This window comes from Pangasianodon hypophthalmus, chromosome 14, assembly GCF_027358585.1.
Source record: "Pangasianodon hypophthalmus isolate fPanHyp1 chromosome 14, fPanHyp1.pri, whole genome shotgun sequence".
Lineage (NCBI taxonomy): Eukaryota > Metazoa > Chordata > Actinopteri > Siluriformes > Pangasiidae > Pangasianodon > Pangasianodon hypophthalmus.
The window spans coordinates 6,746,505-6,772,433 of record NC_069723.1 but is presented as its reverse complement, the minus strand read 5'-3'; the positions used below and the strand labels follow the sequence as shown (position 1 = coordinate 6,772,433).

General features: G+C 36.1%; 1 protein-coding gene across 1 annotated transcript; it reads right to left on the bottom strand.

Annotated features, from left to right (window-relative positions):
- Positions 1-63: 63 nt before the first annotated feature.
- Positions 64-25,800, bottom strand: vmp1 (vacuole membrane protein 1). Its single transcript, XM_026924354.3, has 12 exons — positions 25,675-25,800; positions 24,842-24,932; positions 23,694-23,826; positions 19,830-19,920; positions 17,689-17,799; positions 14,177-14,344; positions 12,615-12,746; positions 11,226-11,306; positions 6,107-6,223; positions 5,534-5,595; positions 2,297-2,399; positions 64-1,905 (listed from the first exon to the last, which is right to left on the bottom strand). The coding sequence occupies exons 2-12, from the start codon at positions 24,918-24,920 to the stop codon at positions 1,762-1,764; spliced, it is 1,221 nt and encodes a 406-aa protein (XP_026780155.3). The 5' UTR covers positions 24,921-24,932; positions 25,675-25,800; the 3' UTR covers positions 64-1,761.
- Positions 25,801-25,929: the final 129 nt, after the last annotated feature.

Genomic DNA, 25,929 nt, shown 5'->3' with positions numbered 1-25,929 from the left:
CATGTTCCTGAATTCGTGTACCACACCCACAAGTGCTCAATAATTTGCTTTTGTTCCTACAAGTAAATATGCAAATCATCTTTATTTTAAATATATGCAAAGACAATTACTCATTTGTTTAGTGACATAATCGATTTATACTACATTGACGACAAAAAGTGTGTAGCTCAAACTGTAGCTACATGTAGAAAGACTGTCAATCTGAACACCAACTCTGATATTCAAACTAAAACACACTTCTCTAAAGTGGAAAGGTCTGATCACATTTCAGAAACAGGTCAAAGAAGAAATAACTTCAGTTTCCTGTTTAAGCATTTTCTCCCATTTTCTTTACTGCTTCTTTGGGAAACCAGACTCAGTCCAACCGTCACTGCTCTTTTTTTTTTTTTTTTTTTTTTTAAAAAGGCAAGTTTCACGAACAGAAGTGGGTATTGCAAAACTGAAGTTCTTTCATTTCCTCTGAGGTGATAAACCCAAAATTTCAGTCAGCCTACAGACTGCTGTCGCCTTACAACTTCAGAGCCAACACCAGTCTGATAAGCTATCTGACATGATGGGACTGTCAGAACACGGTGCTCCTGATAAAAGGAACCTCAACGGTGAAGCATGCAAAACCGTTTGACTTCCCTACAACCCTGCTGGCAAATTCAAACCTGTTTCACGTCATCATCTTATTCATTAAAAGACCTCCTCTATTGCAGATTCTTATCACTGTAATGACTTACAGTAAACTATACAGCAAAATTATTTAGTAGCTACATTGTAGAATGTACAGCAAAAAAAAACCACATTAATTCCTAGAATGTCAAACACTAAGATTAATGAGGAACTTGCATTTTAGAAACTACACTTACCTCTGGACATGGACGCCTTCAGGAAAAAATCCTCTCTGAATTGCAGGCAGCCTAAAGGATTTATCATCCATGAATAAAAGCTAGAACATGATGAAGTGTAACCAAATGATGCATTACTTGATTTTAATGTCGAACAGAATTAAACCAAGGTCTATGAAAGACCTACAAGTTTTAGCTTCACATAAAATGTATTAAGACAGAAAAAAAACATAATTGAGGCAGCTTATAAAGTTAAATGTGTATATGCATGGTACATGAGGCTAGGCCCAATTTTGAAATTTACCAGATTTAAATAACATCAGTTTTGTCACATTATGGCAGAAAGTCTATTCAGACTTCCATAAACTATGTTAAAACACAAATTATTTACACAATGTGCAGGCAATTAAGAAACCGTACAGATTTTTTTTTTTTATATATTGCTGTCCCTGTATGAGAAAAAGAAAATGCCATCAGACCGTGTTTTAAAAAAAACAGAGAACTGCCCTTGAAAAACACTCACTGCATCACCAGTCTCACAAAAGTAACCCTGCCCATTCATACTATTAACACAGAAATTAAATAAATTATTCTACGTGATCAGAACTGTATTCAGTTCAATGGAAGCATGACCCTGCTATGTTGCATAAGGCTTTGCAACAAGTATTACCGTCCACAGTCTCTATTAATCTCCCGTATCTCTGTAGAGGTAAAAACCACAAAGTTCTAACATCTGATTTTAATAGTCAAACGCTACAGACAAGAGTGGGTGTGTGTGTGTGTGTGTGTGTGTGTGGGTGTGTGGGTGGGGGACAACAGAATAGTACACAAAGAAGCACACATTAAATTAGTGCCCATTCCGTCTTTTCCAGGTTAAATACTCCTTAGTTTCCAAATTGGGAGCCTGAGATGATTTACTGTGAGTCTATCACTTGGTTTTCTCTTCTGAGTGCTTCCTCTGCTGCTGCCGCTTGGCATAGCTCTGTGCCATGGAATTTATGATGGACAAAATGAAATAGCAGACCATGACAAGAACCACTTTCTCAAAGACCCAGGAGAGCCAGTTCTCACCCTGCACACAAAAAGCAAACAGACGTTACTAATGAGACTGCTGTACTGTTGTACAAGGCATCCACTAAGCAGCTCATTACAAGGCAGTAAAGTCACATTAAGCTCGGTTAAACTTACACTTCCTTTTATCAAGTTATATACCGAAATATAGAGGCTAATATTTAGTATTTTTCAACCCATATCACAGGCTTTTTAAGTCTGTTTAAGAAACTGAGTGAAGATCTGAGAATAAAACTGACTCCTAAACACTAAAGCAGGTTTCCCACTGAACCCTACTTAAATATCAAAGCTGTATCAATGCTGAATGAACTAGAGTCAAACTACAGTGTGGAAACCTGCATCAAAAAAATGTCTTCTTGAACCAACAAAAGAGAGACACGTGTGGTTCTTACCGCAGGTGTGCCATGCCCAGCTGGGTGATGAAGCTTAGCTCGCTGCGCTTCCAGATATTCACGGAAAGGCTTCTGTAGGGAAACTCCAACCCCGGGTATGGCCCTGTGAATACAGCCAAACACACATTAGGCCAATTCTGACTTACCCTTTACAGGATCCTGACGAAGATCCACTAGACTGCTGTAGAAAGTCCACTAAATATCTAAATGTTAACTGTGCACTCCGGGTGAGGTGGCACAGCACACTGAAGAGAGAGATCTTCGAACACTTGCTTATATTACCGAGGTTCCTGTTAGAACTGGTCTGGAGCTATTAATCAGGAAGTGAGTCGACATTGTGTCATCAGTGACATGTAGGAAGAACCGCCCAGGTTTGAAGGAGTGACGGTCAGTGACACGTATCTAATACACTACACAGATTGTACACTCGAAAAAGAGAAGATCATAATGACTTCAACTGTATTGAAGTGTTAAAAGTAATCTTTAGATTTTAGGATATATTAACACACACAATACTTTGTGGATCTGACATGGGTTAGTCTTCTCTATCATGAAGCAGCAGTTTAAATTTAATTTAAAAAAAAAATCCTAAGTCTGATCCAAGTGGTTGTGATTTTTCTACATTGAAATATCAAATAGGTGCAATACACACAATTGTGAATGACAGAATTACACAGGATGTCTCTGAGTCATAGGAAGTGCGAAAAACCTAACGGACATTCAAATGTCGACTCTTTGTGGTTAAATGAATACAACCTACTTCTTGCTTTCTTGCTTCTTCTCCTCCATAAATTGCACTTCAGTCTCAGAATCAGACTGTTTCACATTAACTCATCAGCATAACTGCTCTATAAGAACGTTGTATGCTCTGCAGGTGATGATTCAGACTACAGCTCAGAATGTAACCAAAACCATGAAAGAATTGAAGTGCATGCAAAAACGTTCTACATGGAAGAAAGCCACAAAGCATTTGAGTTCAATGAACTCCCTTTTGCCAAGTACCCATCTTGCTGTCTTGATACATTGATAAGTGCAAACCCAATTATTCGAATGACTACCACAAACAAATGAGCTACTCTTTAATTGTCATGAGAACTAACCTCCCGTACGGTAGAGAGGAACAAAACTGTGTTAAATCAACGAATGATTCAACAGTGCTTTTACTAACCATTTCCACATTGTAGAGTAGCATTTGACAAATTATGGATAGCTGCAATCTCACAGAAAGTTATAGTGAAGATAGAGATAGATTGCAGGCAAGGGCACTAAATATTACACACACATACAGCTTTGTTGCTTGAAATGTAAAATGTAAATGGAAATGTGTCACTGTATTGCAATTCAGGCTTTTTAAGCTTATAATGGGGTTTCATTCATGCTCTGACTGACTGCTACTAACTTGAATGCTACTAACACGAGTCACAAAGCACTCACGCCACCGCTCATGTTTATGGGGCTTCGTTCTTTCTTCAGTTGTTTCTGGGCAATTGGTAGAAACAAACTGCACTGATGATGAGCCAAACCTATTTCCAAATCAACACAGAAATGTTTTTTTAAAAAAAAAAAAAAAAAAAAAAAAAAAAACATTTTTGTGAAGACCATTTCAGTCTTTGGATTTGAACCCTACTGAAAATCTGTGATCTGAATTAAAGAGGGACGTCCACATGCACAAACCAAAGGGAAAAATAAAACTAAAATAAAAACTAAAAATTAAAAAAAAAAAAAGAGCTTAGTTTTAGATGCACTGGGGTTCTATGGAACAACCTTATTTAGTTGATCTTTTTATGGCTTTTAATCAGGTTCAGGAGAAATATAATACATCCAGAAATTATCTTTTTTTTTTTTTTTTTTTTTTAATTTCCAGATAAGAGTTTTTATAATGGAGGAAAAACATACCTGACTGCCTCAGCATATATTTTCTATATTTCTCCTATTGAAAAACATTTTTTTTGTCAATCAATCAGTGTTCTCTATGGCATCCTGATGACTTAGTCCTGGCCTGACGTTAAGCTCAAGGACTGAAGTTAAGCTGGGAGAAGGATCTTGATGTAGAAATTACATATGGAATGTGGAAGGACATTTGAGACAATGCAAAGAAAACAACATGTAATCATGCAAAAGCAATACAACTTAGGGTACACACATCTCCTGCCTGTTTATCAAAATGTAAAAATTGAAAACTAGCACATTAAATGTAGCACATTTATGTCCTAAATGTAAAACAAGCACTTGGTAGTCTCACTAATACTTTCTAGTCATGCTTCACATTACAGAGATACTGGTGAGATATCTTGTATGAATTGTAGAAAATACAGTTTGAGTTTGAACCACTTTCTCTGGTCCTAGGTATTCTAACTAAACACACTGCTTGCTTGCTCTCTCTCTCTCTCTCTCTCTCTCTCTCTCTCTCTCTCTCACACACACACACACACACACACACACACACACACACACACACACATACACACTCTATAATGTTCTAACCTTCTGCACCAGGGGGGAAAAAACTCCTTAGATGGATTTCAGATAAGACATCTTTCATTCCAGGATAGCATAAAAATAATCCCTCTGGATTTTTGTCTTTTACAATTATTAATATTAACACTTTTAATAAGATGTGGAACGTATTTCTGGAATATATATTGAGCAAACCCCCCCACAGCTGATGTGTTAGACTAAGTGACCTGACTTTTATATTTAATAAGTCCTGCAATTGTGTATAATATTTTTAAGGCTAGGTCAAGTCGAATGTTTGCTGAAAAACAAATAACTATTTTTTTTTTAAAAGAACTTAAAATGTTCTGCATGGAGGAGTGCACCAAGATGCCTCCAAGTTTCTCCATCTTGTTTAGGCATTACAGGAAGAGACTCAATGCTGTTTTTAAAAAATTTTATATATTAACTTTTGCTCATTTTTATGAGCTTTCAGGAAGACTCTGTATTAAACAATTATTATATTAAACAACTATTATTCAACAATATTGGAAAATTGTAGACTATTATACATGTCACTGGTTTAATTACACTGTTTAACAGTTACACTGTTTCAGTTTATCTTCATTAAATGATTTAAATAAATCTTCATTAAACTATATTAAAGTGTTTTTGTGACATTATTTTTGTTATTGTATTTTTAAAACATATCCCTAATTTTGGGAACTCCAACATGATTCAAACACATGGATTCCCATGATTTCACCATTTTTCCAAGAGAAACATGAATGCGTTATTACTCACCCGATCAGAGAGACCATCTGCTCCACTATGTGCTTGCTGAACGTTATGATTACAAAGAGTTTCTATGGAGAGAGACGAGATGTACAGAGCATTTCAGACAGTGAATCAAGAGCATGAGTGATAGGATTCGGGTCAAACTAACATGAGGAGGAAAGGAAATGCTTCAAGCTCTCTTTGTCTTCAGGAGATGCTGAAACATGCTCCCAGAAGGAGCAGTGAGATCACCGCCTGACACAAGCTTATTGCTGCTTTGATGACTCGCACAGCACCTCAAGGACGTCCATTTTCTCACCCCTTTTCAAGACTCGACATTTTAACCCAAGTGATTAAGCAGAAATCTGCCATTCTGCTTCAACGGCCATTCTTGAGTCATAAAATGGAAATTAGGAAGTGTATCAGTCCACCCTTATGGTCAGTTGTGACCTCTGTGGTTATTAAAGTTTAAATGAATGCTGCTGTTCTAAGAACAATGTGCTAACTACATGTAGAGTCATATCTGTGATTAACCAACCTAACCAAAACTCTTCATTAAAAAAAAAAAAAATCTGACCAACAAACATTCATTCAGTGTACCTGAATGTGCATCTTGATAACTGCTTTTCCGATTAGTGTTGCTCCGAAGAAGGTCCAAAATGGGATCAGAAAATGGCCGCATGTAATACCAGCCAGGTCGAACAGAGGATTTGGGATCTGAGGGTAGAAAAAGAGAAAAGAAATATATTTAGAGATGGTACTAATCAGTTATACAGGATCAGTTTTGGGCCAATACCAGGAAAAAATGGATCAAATACCAGAGGAAAAAAAGAATGTTTACAAAAAAAAAAAAAAAAAAAAAAAAGAGAGAGAGAGAGAGAGACAGACTGTTCCTGTAATAAATAGAAAAAAAATGTAATGGGGTTTGGAAAAGATTTTTGTTTTGTAACTGTAAATGTTTACATCTAAACAGACTTGAACATATTTTTTTGGTTAGAATTGATTGTTTATTATATTTATTATATTTGCAATGTAAGTGATTTTGTGTGGAAGCTGCAGAATGTGTAAGTCATGTTTTTAGCTTTGTGTTTTTTTCCTGTATTTTTCTAAGTTAAAAAAAAATGCAAATAAAACTTTTTAAATAAAAATATATTTAACATACATATATATATATTTAATATATATAATACACATATATATATATTGAATGGGTATTGACATCAGCTAATACTCAAGTTTCCTGCATCAGAATCAGTATCGGGAAAAGAAAAAGTGGCATTGTGTCATCTCTAATAAGATTGTAAATGAAGGACTTTTTTGTCTGTATTTATTAGCAGGAGTGTTTAAAAAAAACTTTACATTTTCATTGTCATTTACTAATCAACCAAAGGTACTTCAGTAAGACACAGTGTTTAAAGGCAAGCAGTCTTTTCCCTTAACCAGTTTTAAATGATTTACAAACTCCATAGTCTGTTGTTAAACCCTAAAGGATCAATGTATTCTGAATTTTGATAAATATAAAATTTAAGCAAAACCAAATTCATAATCAGTATGTTGTACAAAGTGGTGATCACAATTTAACAGCATTATTTTAAATGCAGCTGTTTCTAATGCACCAGTGTGACAAAGGAACAGACACACTGAGTGCTAATCTTTTAAATGCAAATCCTAAATATAAAAACAGTATAAAAAATTATACATATAAAATTAGATATGTATTATATATGTATTATATATTTATCTAGTCAAAAGTATTTGTTAACTTCCACCTGGAGTTTCTTATGGTTTTTACAGTTTAATCACTCTTATTGCCACAGACCAAATAAAATATAAAAGAAAAGCTATTAAATAAGGAAACCTACATTTTTTGCAGAACTAAATGAGTGCTTTAATAAAGACAGTCACACCTGGAGAGTAATCCTATTAAACCTATAGATAATACACTAATAGTCAGCGTTAGAATGAACTGCAAAACATAAATACATGGCAAGCTCCAAGTGTTTAATTAGACAGCGAAATGATTTTGGTCTTTTCTGATTAAATTAGATCGAGAAAGTTTCAATAAATTCAAATCATTTCTAAGATTTTTTAATTCACTAAACAATTAATAATAAACTTTTTTCGATTCACTTATACTTATTCCTTGGTTAGATTTTCTAATTTAAAAATATTTAATAAAAACTAATATAATATAGTGTGTTCAAAAACGTTTGACTGGCAGTGTATATAAATATGTTAGTACAATATGAACTTCAACAGACAGTTAAAACATACAAATGTCTTCTAACTTTAGCTCACCAAAATCGTAGTCAAATTCGTTCAACTGTAGAAGTCAAAACTCAATAATTACAATAATTAAAATTATTGTGCATCCCTACTTATACACCACTACAGGCATTTATTTATAGCATTTTGTTCCATGCTAAAGAATTATATATATGCAAAATAAACTTTTCCTGTAGTGTATTCTTGGGAGAGAGAGAGAGAGGGAGAGAGAGAGAGAGAGAGAGAAAAAAAGCAGAATGTGTTGAGGTTTAACATGATACTAGACTTTATACAAATAATTATTAATTATATGGATTTGTACATTCATATAAATTGCAGAATTACAGAGGGATAGTTACAGAGATCTGCAAACTGAAAGGTATTTATTAAAATGAACAAAAACTGAACACACTTTAGGATGTGTGATGTCTCAGAAGAGAAACCAAAGAAAACATGACCAAATACAGGCATTACTAAATCCTCTCTGGCTAAATGATTTCAAAATGTATTTATTATTATTATTATTATTATTATTATTATTATTATTATGTGTATCTAATCTAAAGACTAACAGGAAACCAATGGCATTTTAATTGTTATTAAATACAATCAGATACAATTTTAAAATGTATTAAACAGAAAATATCATGCAAAAAAAAAAAAAAAAAAAAAAAAAAGGGATCCATTTCCTATTTCTAAAAGCGCTACGGTTTCTTAGGAAACTGTTGCATCTTTTTCTGTTGCTGTTCCTGCAAACAAATCCTGCAGTGTGAAATGCTAATTTTTTAATTCCTCAGGTTAGGACATTCAGCTTTGTGTCATAATGGTGTCAAGTGTTTTCTTTATAAGCCTCCTTTACAGAGAAATCACACCATCTTATCTCCACTGTACTGTGTAAACTGTCTTTGCTCTGCATTAAGCTTTCTTTTTGACGTCATTGTAAGGAGCTTCACTGGTGACTATCGAGGGGGAAGACGCTACGTGATGCATTGTGGGATTTAGAGTAAATCACTGCATTATGCTAATCTGCTCTAATGTGAACATACTAGCAGTTGTGTACTACAGGAAACTTTTTTTTTTACGTTGGTGCAAGATAAAATGATGCAGCAGGCCACAGTTTGATATCAGTGTCTTATAAAATATTCCTATAACATCTAAAATACATCCAATAAATTGGATGTAGCAAAAAAAATTAAGTGTAGTACAAAATGTTCCAGTGAAACAAGACTTTTCTGAGAAATCAGCTGTGCAAGGAAGTACTCTGCTTGTACAGCTGATGAAGGACATTCATCCAGAACATCCTGTTTCTCTGGAAACTATGTGTACATACACAGTACACACTCACTAGCCAGTTTAATAGGAACACCTGTATCCCTGCTCATTCATGCAATCAGCAGTCACAAACTTCAATCGCCTGATCTTTATCCAATCTTCAACTGTCTAGTTTTGGTGAGCCTTTGCCCACTGTAACCTCTGTTCTTGGTTGACAGAAGCGGAACCCAGTGTGGTTTTCTGCTGCTATAGCACATCCGCCTCAGGGTTCAACTTACCGTGCATTCTGAGATGCATTTTTGCTCACCACGGTTGTAAAGAGTGGTTATTTGAGTTTCCTTTCAGCTCAAACCAGTCCTATCATTCTCTTTGATCTCTCTCATGAACAAGACGTTTCCGCCTGCAGAAGTGCTGCTCAATGAATGTTATTTTTTGCTGCTTTTTGCATCATTCTGTGAAAATCTATAGACTGTTGTGTGTGAAAATGTGAGATCAGAAGTGTCTGAATGAAATACTCTAACCAGCCCATCTGGCACCAACAGCTATGTCACAATCAAAGACACTGAGATCACATTTTTCTCCCTAATTTGATGTTTGGTATGAACATTAACTGAAGCGTTTGACCTGTATGATTTTATGCATTGTGCTGATTGGTTAGTTGGATAATGGCATGAATGAGCAGGTGTACAGGTGTTCCTAATAAAGTGGTCAGTAAGTATATACATATATACCATCCCCTCTGAAAAAATTGGAATGGCAATTCATTTGCTTTTGCTAAACACTACAGACATTTGGGTTTGAGATCAACAGACGTATATAAGACAATACATAAGTATTTTAACTCTAATTTTCTGATATTTCAATTAAATTTTATCTGTATAGAGCTTTTAACAATAGACACTGTCACTTAACAGCTTTACAGAAATATATAAATTAAGGATATAAATTTTAAATGTACAAATCTATCCCTGATGAGCAAGGCAGAGGAGGCGGTGGCAAGGAAAAACTCTGAGACGACGTGAGGAAGAAACCTTGAGAGAAAACAAAATGGAACCCATCCTCATCAGGGTGACACCGGATAGTGCAATCACAAATAATTTCTCTTCAATGACTATATTTATATCTAGATGTGTTAAACGACTTGGAATATAAGCCACTCAATTGTTAGGTGAGCAAAGGTATAGGAACAGAGAGTCTTAAAGTAAATTAAATAACACTTAATATTTGGTTGCATATCCCTCGCTTACAATAACTACATGATTCTGATTCTGATCAAGCCAGCCACCCAGTGACATCACCAAACTGTGGCATTATTCTTTTGCGATGCTTTTCCAGTCTTGTACCGCAGCTTCTTTCAGTTGATCCCAGTTCTTTCAGGTTTCTCCCTTCAGTCTCCTCTTCAGGAGGTGAAATGCATGCTCAGCTGGGTTGAGGTCTGGTGATTGACATGGCCAGTTTAAAACCTTCCACTTCTTTCTCCTGATGAAGTCCTTTGTTGTGTTGGCAGTATGTTTTGTGTCATTGTCTTGCCTCATGATGAAGTTTCTCCCAATTAGACTTCATGCATTTCTCTGTAAATGCAAGCGCAAGCCATGACACTACTTTCACCGTGCTTCACCCATGAGAGAGTATGTTGTATGTTTTGGATCATGAGCAGATCCTTCCTTTCTCCACACTTTGGTCTTTCTATCATTTTGGTAGAGATTAATCTTTGGGTCCAGAACTTTTGTATACTCTGTATTTCTTTGCAAATTCCAATCTGGCTTTCTGATTCTTACTGCTGATGAGTGGTTTGTATTTTGAGGTATGGCTTCTATATTTCTGCTCTTGAAGTCTTCTTCAAATGGTGGACTGTGATACCTTCACCTCTGCCTTGTGGAAGTTGTTGGTGATGTCACTGACTGTTGTTTTTGGGTTTTTCTTCACTGCTCTCACAACATTTCCGTCATCAACTGCTGTTGTTTTCCTTGGCCGACTTGTTCGATGTCTGGCCGTTAGTACAGTGGTTTCTTCCTTTTTCGGGACATTCCAAATTGTCGTCTCATTCATCTTTTGATCTCAAACCCAAATATCTTCAGTGTATAAGAAAAACAAAACAATCGGCCCTGCCGTTCCAATACTTTCAGAGGGGACGGTACTGTACATATACTCAAAGTTTATAACAGAAAGAGAAATCACTTACTGAGGCACAGGCCAGGATTCCCAAGAATCCTACTTTCTGAACCATGTTTTGTACAGCAAGTTTTGCTCTTGTTGCAAAGTCCTGCAAAGAACAAAGACCATTTATATGATATATAACCATATAGTGAATATCGTTACAGTGTATTAAATAACTGAGGGCCATTTTCCTCTTAAGGTTCTAAGTATATGCAATATGACTCGCCTATATATACATAAAATATATATACCTATATATATATATATATATATATATATATATATATATATATATATATATATATATATATATATATATTTTTTTTGTGTATATATTTTTTTTATATATATATTTTATATATATATATATATATATATATATATATATATATATATTTTTTTTTATATTTTATTATTAGGTATACATATATATATATATATATTTAGTTTTTTTTTTTTTCCCAGTAGCCATTTGGAACTGACAACCATTTTGATGAATGTCTTAGCAAAGCATATAGATTTTATCATTAGCTGAGATCTTGGGGTGATTTATCATTAAAAGAATTTCTCTGGAAATGTAAAAAGTACGAACATGTAGATTTCTGAGAGAAAATACGACGCCAGTATGTTGAGCAATGAAGTCACTTTAGGCAAGACTGCAAAAAAAAAAAAGAAAGAAAGTTGCTTTCAGAGTACAGTGTGTTGAAATAGATGACTGAATGAAACTGTTTATTTTAGATTCATAGCAGGCCAGTGAAGGGGTGAAGATTTTTGCTGAAACAGCATCCGCTGAAAGGTACCACACTAAATCCTGCTTTAAGCATTTAACCAATTAAAATACTGCCGGTGAAAGGAACAGTCCACGTGAGGTCCACTCAGACACTAACGGCACATAATTAAAAGGAAGCTCTCATTATGAGTCACCCGCTGCTCAAAGGGTTTACTGGAAGTCAAGGGAGGGGTTTTCAAAGAAGCAGTCACATGACCAGGAGCAGTAAACCACAACACTGAGGTAGTCACCGAGATCTATCAGAAAGCTGACAGGATCCAATAACCTGGTGTCTAGAGGGAGGATTAGTGTCTGGGGGGGTAAAAAAAAAACAAAAAAAAAACAGGGTGTTGTGGAATGCCCTACAAACTACTTAATTCCAAGGTGCAAGGTGGGCAAGGTGTTCCTGAGTTCACTGTCAATGCTAAGTGCTTCGTTATACACTGCACCACGATAAAAACACATCCTGTTACTCATATAGGGACTTATGTGATGATGCGAAAAGAAGATTGTTATACAGTTATAGCTGCTGAACTGCTTTAAGAAATTCAAAAATATGTCATTACCAACAACGTTATCACACAACACATGCAGCATGTTCGTTACTGTGGAATGCGTATGTGTCACGCTGAGCACATTCCTCACCTGTGCACTCTCTGCTTGTTCCAGCATCTCTTCAAATTCCTCATAGTCTTCATCATCCGGTTCAGCTCCAGAAAGACGAGCCGCTCGTGCCATGAAATATGGAGGAAGTTCTCCAATAGCAGTGCCAGCTCCCTATGCAATACATATTTACCGAGGAAAAAAAAAATCCGTAAAAACTTTTTTTGTGCCACGCCCTAAACAATGACTCGTTCTAAATGAGTCTAAAAATGACTAAGTAATAAAAACCCGCAAACGAATGCTGACATGAATACTCTCAATCAGTGTTAACTATTTAGTATAGGGGTGGGCCCTATGACAAAAATGTATCAGTTCACAATATTTTAAGACATTTTTATGATACATGCTGCCAGTGAACAGTCGTGTCACCTTTGAAAATAAACCTTTAAGCATTTGTTTGATGCTACTTTTATTTAATGCCTGTAAAAATAACTTAAAGGGAAAGGAGGCAAAAAACTATAATAATTATAACAGTTTACAATTTTAAAGATTCAAAACATTTTTAACATCAATTCCCCTTTTTTTTCCAGAGAGTTTTAAATAGATAAATAGTAAATAGATATCATCCATAAAACCTATGTTATCTCAGAAAAATGTATAATGACAATTTAGCACAACATCAATATTATATCATATTGACCAGCTCTACATTTTAGTGAGCTTCTGCTTTAAACTATTGCTTTACTCTGGAGCGCCTATCAAATAATATTCATAGCTATGCAAAAAAAAAAAAAAAAAAAAAAAAAAAAATCTTGGCATCATTTTTGACCCAAAATATGACAAGGAAGTAAACTCAGTTGAGTTGCCAAGCAAAACCTTTTTTATTATTATTATTATTATTATTCATGGTTATTCATGCTTTTATTACTTCTCGTATTCATAATTGAAATTCCCTTTACACGAGACAACTGCGTCCTGTCCTCAGCTGCTCGTCTCCTGACCAGCACCAGAATGCGAGAAAGCAACCCTCCTGTCCTGGCCTCCCTTCACTAGCTATCAGTCAAATACAGGGTTGTGTTTAAGGTTTTATTATTTGTTTTTGAAGTCTCAACACAGCATGGCACCAAGCTATATCGCTGACCTCCTCTGCACCCTTTCTTCTTCTTGAAGAGCTCTAAGACCGTCTGCAGGATCCAGCTGCTTTTAACTATTCAGTGGTTCTGAGGTTTCAAGATGACCAGTCCTTTTCTGTTGCAGATTATGGGTCAGCTTACCCGCTTTTATGAAGGCACTCCCGCAATGGACATTTTTAAATCCAATTTAAGATGTATTTATTCTCCCAGGCGTTTACTGAGTCGTCCATTTTGTCTTTTAGTGCCTCATTCAATTATTTATACATTTTATTTTGTATTTTGTGTCATTTCTGTTTGAAATTATTTCATCTTTTATCTGTGATATGTAAATAAGGCTGTGTTAATTTATAATGTATTTTTAAAAAAATTGTTGTGCCACTTTTCAGTCTTCACACGTCATGTGTGAAAGCTTTAATGAGTGTAGAAAAAATGTAAAAGATGGAATATTGAATGTGCTTAATATGTACTCACCCACATACAGGCCTCTAGCCGGACCTTAGACATAATGGTCCAGAGGGACACACTGTCCTGCACCCCCTCCTCCTCTGGACACACAATCTGAGTCGGGTATGGTGGCTCGGGGAAGTTCACTGAGCCACACTCATACGCTGCCAGTGTGACAGAGGCTATGTGTGGGCCCTGCAGAGATAAGGATCATGCCTGTAAGCCTTTTCCTGTTCTTTCCTCCTTTAAAAAAAAACTGTGCACATCAACCGAGATGAAAGCAACAGACTTTCTTCAGATATGAAGATAGTGGGGATTTTCTGAGGTACAAATCACAAGCGCATTAATCAGGGTAGAGCACCAATCATAACAACTGGCTTTTATGATACATGACCACCACTGCAACCTCTCTAAGACAACACTTCCCATACTGTCTTTTATTAAACTCAGAGTCACGCAATGTACTTGGCATGGCCTTGGCACTTGCAGACAGGGGAAGTAAAAGGTAATGCATTGCTCACAAAAGTATCTAACCAGTAGACTAAACATAATCAACCAAGACAAAGAAAAAGAGACTGCAGTATTAAGTCTGTGATGTCCAGCAAAGTGTGTGGGAATCTTGGTGGGGGAGCGTTTCATATACAAAGCACCACGACGTGAACACATTGCAAACTCCTGACACACTGGTTAGAGTGATCCGACCCCACCGAGAGGAGACCACCCCCAGCTGGGGTCCAGTTACCATTTAATAAGCTCAAGGCAACATTTTAAATAGATATATAGTTGAGTGAAAAAGCTTTCATCATCTCATCTTGGTTTCTGGGTGGACCCTTCGTTACAGAATTCCATGTTTATTTAATGGCTAAATATTAGTAACCAAGTCTATTTTAACAGTTACTTTGTTAAGACTTGAAAAGTTCAGACAGGCTCAAATGTTCAAACAGTTTGCCATGAGCAGTTAAGTGTCAATGGGGGAAAAAAAAAAAACAGCTTTCGTATAACCTTTTTACAGACATTTTTGCAGAGCTAGAGAAGGGAATTGAAAGTGTTTTGAGGAACCATGACCAACCATTAAGAAAATCCATTATTCAGAAATGGAAGAAAGACACAAAGAAACTACAGAGTGGAGGCAAAAAAACTTTACAAAACAGCAGTGCGATTCACAAGGAAAAAAATCCAACACAAAAAAAACAGCTCAAATAATCATTAAAAGCAAGAGGAATAAAAGTGCACATTTCAGGGTGGACTAAACAGTAGCCTGGGTGCTTGGAACAAGCATATTTTTTAATTCATAGTTGCCCGGCAGACAAGTAACAAATTAACAACCAGAAAAAGAAAAAAAAATGAATTTTGCAAAACAAAATTTCCTTATTGAATTTTGCAAAACAAAATTTTTTATTTGGTGTGTAAGTTAAAATCTAACTTCACGGTGGTACAACACGCCTCAATGCTGTAACTATAGCATACACTACTTGTTCCAAATCTCACTTCACACAACGGCCAAGGAAAGAGCTGGATGATGGTAGAATGTTGTATCACTAGGTGGATTGATTAGCGAGCATGGATGGCACGTAATCTTTACAGAATCAGGAACACACAGGTATGAAGAAAACTTAATTATGAGGAAAATATATAACTCTCCTGCTCTCTTGCAAGCAAATCATGTTGTCTGCTTGCGGCTGACACAAAAAGATCCAAGCAACACTCGTATCTTTTTAGTAATATCTTTTAGATTTGATTCAAGGACAGAACTCGACATCTCATAGGCTCACCACTGATTTTTGGTCAAGGGTGCAAATATTTTTGCTAGAAGATGATGATTATAAACTCATCCGTTTTTCTTAGTCTGTATTAATACAGACTGCAAACTAGCTCGCAAAATGTTATTAGATTACATTAGCTACTAATTTTTGGTCAAGTCAATTCAGACATGCGCCTGGGCAGCACACTGGAGCTTTTCTTCCTGAACTGTTTCGCTTTTCTGATTTGTGCACCCGACATTTATAATCAAAATTTCAATTGCTTCACTATTTAAAATTTTAGCATACACTTTTGACGAATTTTAGAAGGCAGATCTGTCAGAAATCAAAACTTTTACATTCAACTCTGTAGTAGCAGTCAGTGTCTTACACCTATTATAACTATTAATGCAGGAACTTCTGTTCTTATCTGAAAAGAACAGCCATGGGGGCAGGTTTTCATTCCAACCCTTGATTCCACCTGTTTAATTAGTCATTCTTGGTCTGCGTCTTATCAGGTGTGGATCCTGCTTGGTTGGAATGACAAGCTGGAGTCACACCGGGAAGAAAAAAAAAAAATGTTGGACACCCCCCATATTAGAGGGTGTGGATGCCATTAGAACAAGCTAAAGCCTTTCAGTGAAGCTGGCAATGGAAAGGAAATCAGCAGTAGTGAGCATTGTTGTAACAAGATAAGCTGCTCAGGCATGCTGTCGCTCCTCAGACATTTGCCTTAGATGCCTGTTAAGCTGAGGAATGCCTGCAGCAAGCACCGCTGTGGCTGTCGAGTCAGGCGAGTCTCAGATCAAGTCACAAGTAGCAGATGATCTCACCATGGGGTCATGACGCAGAAGAGCTGGAAGAGCCTGATCAGGTGACACCAGATCACTCAGGAAAGCTAAAATAACTTGCTTTCCCAGACAGAGAGGCATTAGGTCACCTCTTGTAAGTGAACAAGTGTTTGTGTTCAATTCAAAACACTATTTCACACTCAGCAGAAATATTACAAATGCTTTATCACTCCGTATTTTGAATATTAGCTGTTCACTTTTTAGCTTGCTGAGTCATGTTTACACAGCAACACGTTAATCCAGTATTGTGAGACGGCAAACACTTCCAGCTCCGAATAACTAGGCCCGAAGCCCAAACTGATTCTGTCAAACACTGTTAATTCAAAGGAAAGGAAAACACGGTGTTCATTTCTGAAGGGCTAGACTCAAAACCCACACTGGCAGTTTCACGTCCCTGTTTGTCAGAAAGCTCAGTGTGAACATTCGCCACATGCGAGTCATTACCGTGTCGCGATGACTTCACAGAGCTGACCAGAAAACAACGGCTCTGACCACCGTCTGATGAGTCTGAGTCAGTGCCGATGAGTACGTCATGCCATCATACAGACAAACCGTGAGAAGCAGTTTTCAAAAACAGCTTCATCTCTCCATTGCATCATTTCAGCTATTTGAAAGTATTGACGGATAAATATGTGTGTTCAAAATAAGAAGGGTAAAATAAGAAAGAAAGTCAATTTGACAAGAAAGTTTCACTACGTGCTGTTTAAAAAAAACAGTACTAAACTAACATGGAGCACCATTTTAGCTCTATTTTTGGAAGAGCTGACAGTTGATATGGGGAACTTCCATATTTGACTGTGACGCATCAGTTGGTTTACCCTCTGGCCAAAATTCATCAGAAAATTCGAACTCAGTTTTGTCAATATGTCTGAAGCAAAAAACCAAAAACAAAAAAAAAATAAAAATACATTTTTTTGTTTTAATATATCTTGATCACTGCTTCTCTTACCAGGTAAAGAAGGAAAGTGTGAAGGCCTGTACCAAGGCCTACTGAAGACAAAATCCCCAAGCCTACCCAGTAGGCACACCACAGGATCTTCTTCTCCAAGTACTGTACATACTGCAGAGTTAAAAAAAGGAGAAAAAAAATCTCTTTTAGCAATCAATGGTAATGACAAGGAGCAAAATGCACAGCACAGAGCTACATGGTAAATGGGTGTCACTTTAAAAAAAAAGGATATTATAGTTTGAGGAAAATCTAAACAAAGCTTTATTAAACATTAGAGTGGTAATACAGTGTAGAGATGGCTGATATATAAGGAACATACTGTTATTTAAATATATATATATATATATTCAAAGACAATGTAGTATGATCAGTACAAAGGTGAATATTTTCCTGTAACAGCATGTCCTGAAGCCTTTTATTCCTCTTTTTTATATCACAGTAATTTGCCTATTTTTTCTGATTGATTAAAGAATGACACTTCATTCTTTTTATCTGTTTATATTTCCATTTAATGTTCCACGTAACAAGTTAATTCCTGTTATCAGCTATACACAGCCTTTCCCTCACCAGCCTCTCTTTTTTTAATTCCTCTATTTTAAAGTTTTAAAAAACATGCACGTTGTCATATTAGTGAGAGACTGCAAAGCCTTCTGTACTGAACAATTCCTGGACTTTACACTGGAGACTCCTTCCGAAAATGCTAAATAAACATCTCCTGACCGAAAACTTCACCATGTTAACAATTACACAGGTATTGTTCAGTCCGTTTATGTGAAATGTGAAATGTTTACTCCATTACTTTCTGTCTGTCATTTGTTACTTATCAGAATCATTTTATTTGCCATATACATTTACATTTCATGTACATTTTCATGTATTAGGAACTTTTCTTGGTGTTTGGTCACAACACAATACTTTCAACACAGATTATAACACACACATCACAGAGAACACAACACACAACACAATTATCATCCGAATATCTAAATCCTGCACCTTAAGCAGAAAAAGTAGACTCAGTTGTAATTTATATTACAGTGCAGGTAGAAATAGCAGCTGAGTGCAGTTCAGAGGGCAGTAAACACTCAAGTAGGAGAAAACTTGAACTGGCTAAAAATATCTGAATACTACACGCTTTCAAAGTGAAGCAAATCAATCCTTGTGCCTTAGAAGCTTTTAATTATTGCTCAAATGTGCATAAAAAAATAAATAAATAAACAATACCAAAAACAGGACTCCTCTATAAATACAGAGATGAAACACATATAGTTCTGACAGGCCTCTCCTTTCTCCAGTGCATGTTGCAGCTAATTTTGAGAGTTTCGTCCCTGTATTTATGCATGAATACTGTTTTTTGTTTTTGTTTTTTTTAAATAGCACATTTGAGTGGGAATGTGTGTCATTAGATGCTGCTATAAAAAAAATGAAAAATAAATCAGGAATATTTTAACTTCACGTGTCTTGTCATACCCCACAAAAGTATTTAACTCTGAATTTGAATTTATTTTAAATAAATTATGATTGACAGGTTCATTCACGTCCTGCTTTGCAGACTGACACGCTGAGGCACTGGTGAAGGGAGCGGAGGGAGATATTCCTGCCATGTGCAAACTCTGTACTTTTACTTTTGACACTTAAGTACAGTAAAAAGCAGTACTGTACTGTACAGTATTGTACTTTAACTTCAGCAGAAATGTAAACAGAAGACATGCGTGTTAGCAACAGTACTACAGTACAACCCCCTACGTTCACTCAAGTACAGGCTTTTTGTATTTTGTCCACCGCTGGCTGTTACTGTAGAAGAAATAGCATATAAGAACAAGCGCATTAACATTAAATTTGAATTAAAGCTGGAACTACAGTCAGAGCTGTGGCAGAAGGAACAAATATCATACCACGATACATTTTCATGATAAACGTTATATGAGGACACATTTTGCTAACAGAATGTCAGCAAAACTGCAGTGCAATGATTAAAACAACAAACTGAGTTTAAAACATGGACAAGGGGAAAATGAAACTTTTGGTACAAAATATGTTCAGCTACTTGTTCCTGGAACAACGGCGCCTGTCAGTGTCATAAAAGTACAGCTGAAACACACAAAAAAGTGCACTCATTGATAAGGATATGAATATCTCACCTTCTGATGTGCTCCTTCTATTGAGTAGGCCATTGTGAAGACTGAAAAAAGCACTAGGACCAAAAACACTGAATATCTTCTGTACCACAGCCTGTGGAGCGAGAGACAAAAATAAAGTTTACAGTTAACATACTGTACACACATTTTGATTTCCAGTAAAACTTTTCCCCTATGAAGCCTGACACCAGGTGTTTAAAAAAAAAAAAAAAAAAAAAAAAAAAAAAAAAAAAAACAGCTGTGTAAAATTAATGCCTATTATTAACCGGAAAATAAAATTTAATAAAAACAAAACCACAGTCTTATAATACATCAGAACAGAGGAGGGCATAAACACAGCGAACAGTAAATAACATACAGTATATTTTTAATACAATCTTTTTGCAAATCCCTGTCGCTGTGTCCCTGACCGTTCTGACCATCACAGGAGACAAAAGCAAACCATGAGCGATTTAAATCACAGTCCAGTTATAATTACCATCAAAATCCTTTGTAAAGTGTTAAATCTAACCCTTTGTTTGAGATCATTTAATGTTTTTTAAAACCAGCTGACACCGAACATGCCGTTTTTGACTCTTTTCGGATGCAAGGGAAAAAAAGTCGGTAATTATTTGAAATATTTCTGTGACATGCCTAATAAAATATAATTACCTGATGTCATAACTATTATTAAATAACTACAAGTCGGACACACATTGATAGACTTTATTTCTCATTAATATATATATATTTTTTAAATCTCCATTTAAAGAGCACCACATTAGCACATCTTTGAAGCTGAGAGCTTAAAATACCTGCACAACTGTCGATCATTCCAGACTGATTGACAGGTCCGCTGTTAAAATGAGAAGCCCCTACGGAAACTATAAAGGTTGCCAGGCGTGAAACAGTCATTTAAAGATTTATTTTTTGATATTTTCCATCTCACCCACACCCAACAGTTTGAATACCCCCTGCACAGCCTGGGGGACCCATACTGATAAACGGTATGGAGCTATAAGTTATCATGTTCTCAAATCTGATTGCGCAGAAGATATCGATTAATTTTCCATAAAAGCAAAAAGCTATAAAAAGCAAATCACAGCTTTATATTAATGCACCCGTTGTAATATGGTAATTTTTCTATAACAACAACTAACTTGTACAGCTGGATCACCACATAAACTAAGTAAATAAACTAATAATAAACCAAAAAAAAAAAAAAAAAAAAAAACAAGCAGAATTTGATTCCTCCACTGCAGACAAGGCTAGGCCTTATTATTACTAATTTATATGCCTCAAATATCCTTTAAATTGACTTCAGACAGGAAGGAAGCTAATGAAAAACTGTTGAAAAACTATTTCAGACATTTGACCTTGCTGTGACCTTGATCCTGTTTGGAGCAATTTCAAAATCTAATCAGTACATCTGCTGGTTACAGTGATAATTCTATATAAATCCTTTGAGAACGATTATCTCAGACAGATAAGAACATAATGCATCCACTACCTAGTGGCGGAGGAATAGAAAAATATATGTATATTATTTATATATATATATATATGATATAGTGACGTTGATATGGTGGCGTTTTCTCTAAGGAGACATTTATTTAGCATTTATGGCGTCCCCTTTGACAGCGTATTGTAACAGTCAAAGGTAAAGCTGTTCTCTTATGTTCTCCTCCATGGGGAAGTCTAACGACTGAGGACGTTATGTTTTCTGGTTCCTCACAAAACATTTTCCCCAGTCTTCATTGGGGAAGTGAAATGTCATTTCATTTGCTGCTACAACAGGCCATTTTCATTTAGAGAGATTTAGCTGCATGAGTACTTTGTGTAAAGGAGGGAGTGGAATATATGTGGTCCATCATGTCCATCAAACATGAGGTTCATGTTTAGTGATATTTACATCCTTCACATCACCTTATATCCATGTGGTAAGTGTGCGGGAATTCCAGCGATCAATACACATAGCGTTTAGTTAAAAAAGTTGTTGAGCTTACAGTGAGGTCCAAAAGTCTGAGACCACTTTGAAAATTTTGGATTTTTTTTTTTTTTCATTTAAATTTGGAAATAAACAGAATTTTGAAACATTTAAAACAGAAAGTAAATGTTCAATATCTTGAATATTTAATATTCAAGATTCTGCACTATTTCTAGGTCACTATTTAAATGTAAGCAAATGTGTGTTATTGACCATGTTAACTGCTTTGTACAAAAGATCAGATTTTCCTCATGTCAAACCTCTTCTATTGAAGCATGTGTTCAGATGATACTCTGATGGATTTGATCTAAAATGGGCCATGAGGTTTTGCACTAACTTGTGGAGTCCATGCTAGCTCGAGTGCATACTGTCATTAAAGCAGAAAGGGGAAGTACCAAGTTACTTAGAAACTCTGAAATTCATGTAAATATTTCAAAGATTCTACTTTACATTCAGGTTATTGTCAGTAATATAATTTCTAATGAAAACTGCATTAAATTAGAAAAGAATGCAAAACAGAAGCATTTTCACTAGCGCTCTCAGACTTTTGAGTCATAAATATCATAAATGATACCAGCCGTATAACTGTTAGTCATTTATTTACAGTGTGGGGGATGAGTAGAACTTAAAAAAAGAAAAAAAATTCCAATAAGACCGTTAAACTTTCAAAATATAATTATGTATACAGAATTATTACTCGTAGGCACCTGTAAAATATGCCTGTGTATCTATGTAAGCATTTCTACATAAAATAGTATAAAGATCAGTAAACTCTACTAACTAATCAAAGTGATTATTTGGTGTGACAACCCTTAGCTTTAAAAATAAATAAATAAATAAATCATCAGAAGTCTCAGGTAGAGTTTTACTCAGCATCTGCCACGGTTCCTCTGGAGCCTTAGTCACACTCGCTTCTGTTTTTGCAGATAATCTCTGACACACTTCATTATGGTTTTTGTGTGAAAAGTGTTTTAATTATGTAATATGTTACTTTCTTTACTGACATACATATATTTTTTCTGGAATATTTAATTTTTTTGTTGGAAAAGAAATGTTTGGAAATATATTTTTTACTGACTCAATAATGCAGAAGTCATTAAATAAACATGTAGGACGAAATTCGTATTTCAAAAAAAAATAGGGTGTGTAAGACTTTTCTACAGTACTGTGCATATATTTAAGAATAATGTGCAAGTTTTATATATATATATATATATATATATATATATATAAAAACTTAATAATGTATATATGTGTGTGTGTAAGTTATATATAGTTACCTGTGCTATTTGACTATTAACAGAGAGTAGTAACACAGCAGTCTTAGTTAATAAATAAAGAGTAGGTGTTAGACAGTTAGACAGATTCAGCTGCAAAAGCAAACAATCAAGACTACATGACATTTCCTTAAATGGATTTGTATCAGTTATTATCACTGCAGAGCCCTTTTGTGTGACTTGGGCCAACTACATGCATTGCGTTTTATAGTTTGTCCTGTGATGAGAGGGTGGTAACGGTTGGGGCTGGGTTTCAGAAAGACATATCAAAGTTCACCTAATGTAAGGGGGGCTCTGGTAAGTGAAACCACTGATCTACAGGCAGCCAGTTTAATAATTATCAAAGACATAACGCTGTGCATTGTGTTTGTGCCAACTGCTGGAATCACCAAAGTATTCAATTAAATAAATATGTAGAGTTAAAAAGTGGTCCTGAGGATTTGTATTAGAATGATTACATTTTCTTAGATTTATTTATTATTTTCTTGTTTAAAAAGGAACTTTACTGCCCCCAACCCAGAAACTGCACACTGTGAGAAAGGTCATGAAGGCAAGGTCATATCATGCTTTAACCCTGCACATCCACAAAGATTGTGAAAAATATACTGAGATCAAGGAGCTTACTTCCATGTCCACTCCTTCAAAGTGATGAGTGTCTCTAAGAAAGAATACTGCAGCGTCTGGACGGGCTTTCTCCACAGCACCAGAGAGAGACGCTCTTCTCGTTCTTGCTGCCTTCTTTCTCTGACCGACATATCTGAACACAACACATCACACCACACGTCACGCGGTGCACTTCAACCAACAACTAGGATCAAATCTGCAACCACACAGAGCAAGGATTCCCAACCAGGGGTTTGTGGTGGAACTGTGGGGGGCGGGATGTGGGGATGTGGGGATGGTGGTTGTGAGACTGTGATGGAAATGTCAGTGATACGTTAGGTGATAAATAAAAGGGAAATTAATTAAAACTATTAATACTGTAGCATTTTATTGTACTCTCATTCATAAAAAAAAAGGGATAGAAGTTGATTGAATTCCTCACGGTTCATGTTAGAGTTAAACATAAATTACAGTGTTAGCTAGAAGAATCATTCTTCATGGCTAAAACTGTCTTCATCTTTGAGAACTTCTTAAAATAACTCAAACTGGACAGACACATTGTCAGGAAAAGAAGCACAAGAAAGGCAAGAAAGGCGAGAAAGGCTCTGCAAGGACAGCGAGGAATATTTAAAATTTGGATTTACACGCACAGACAGTGACAAGACAAACCCTTTCTCAAGTGTGTGTGATATAGTATGTTTGAAGCAGCTTTCCAATTCAAGTGTGAAGTTTTTATACATTTTTAAAGCCATTTGGAAGCAAAAGCTTCCAAAACTTTTTTAACAAGCAAAAGATTGACTTAACGTGAGCCTGCTTGACATCACTGGGTGTAAATAATTTAAGCTGCAGGGGTTCAGTTGACAAAAAAGGTGGGGAACCTGTGATATAGAGAAACTATGCTAAGTGCACAAGGACACAGGAAGTGTGGGTGCTGCAAATGCATGTGCAGTAATATATAGAAAGTGAACATCACATGTAACCTGCTTTAAATAGCAGACAAGGTGGCAAATCAGTATTTATAAGAACAACACACACACAGACCCAAGCCTGTTTATCTGCTCATAGTGCTGGTATCTACAGTTGACCCTTGACCGGTAAAACTGGAATTTTCAGCGTGGCAGAGTTGGACGAAGATAGAAGAATCCTCCTCTTCTTGGTAATATACTGACCTTTAAAATTACCGTTGCGGCTGTCTTTGGGTCCGAGTCGCCTCTGGGGAAACTCACAATCTGCTGCATTTTCAGCCATGGCTTCCAACACCTGAGGAGAATAAAAACAACAACAACAAAAAAAAAAAAAGCTTTTTTTTCCAGGAACTTTCTTGTATATGATATTTTTTCACTACACAGGATTCCTAACACACAATCCCTGGTTAAGATCTATCCCAGGAGGTGATAGATAAGGTTTCACAAGACCTACCACGCCACAGCTGAGAAGGGCAAAGTGCACTTTCACCATCACCTCTCAGTGATGTGTGCTTGTGGTAAGGCAGGGAACTGGCTGCCATACTGCACGCTATATTTGTGTACTAGCGAACTAATTAGTGTGCTTGCGTGTAGAGCGTGTAGAGCGTGTAGCGCGTGTAAAGCCCTGGAGCTCTCTGCACTTCCACACTGTCCATCACAGCAGTATGCGCCCTGGGATCCTCTCATTAGCATGCTAGCTAACCGGCTTCCTGTGCTAAAGCGTCCAGCTAGCTGCCACATCGTAGCTCGGTTAAATACTACAAGCTTTAATATTTAATATCATCTACAGAAACACACAGAAATCTCCAGAGATCACGTGTCGCAGTTAAAGCCACTCATGTGACATCATTTCGACACAGCTAGCTAGCTAGCAGGCTAGCGCTCTAGTAGCTTTCTTGGTATTTCCTACGCAATTTCTTTAAAAGTCTAGAACAACATTTGCTCGGATTTCTCTGATGTGAGCACTGAGTTAATCTGACAAGTTAAATAAGCCACCCAGAGGTTGATTTTTATCACAACAGCGTTAGCAATCATACCTTTAGCTTCCACTAGCTTTGCCCAGGCTCTTGCTTCCTTCAGCCAGTGTGGATGAAAGACAAACACCGGCAGCTCACTTCCGGGAAATGGCCCAGGACTTTTTTTTTTTTTTTACAAAATAAAAGTCACTGACGCTCAAGAACTTATTTTTACATACTAATTAATTCCAACTTATTCTTGTTGGTTTTAATAATCATAAATAATTTCAGGGAACCATTCTGCTCCTCGTCCCTGAGTCCTAGATTTTTCTTCTT

Bases quoted from the DNA above. Each gene is read 5' to 3' on its own strand.
- vmp1 (XM_026924354.3), bottom strand. From the start codon at position 24,920: ATGGCTGAAAATGCAGCAGATTGTGAGTTTCCCCAGAGGCGACTCGGA. The intron at 23,827-24,841 runs GTCAGTATATTA...TGTTGTGTTCAG, and splicing joins CCGCAACGGTAATTTTAAAG to ATATGTCGGTCAGAGAAAGA. The intron at 17,800-19,829 runs GTGAGATATTCA...TTAACTCTGCAG, and splicing joins TAGAAGGAGCACATCAGAAG to TATGTACAGTACTTGGAGAA.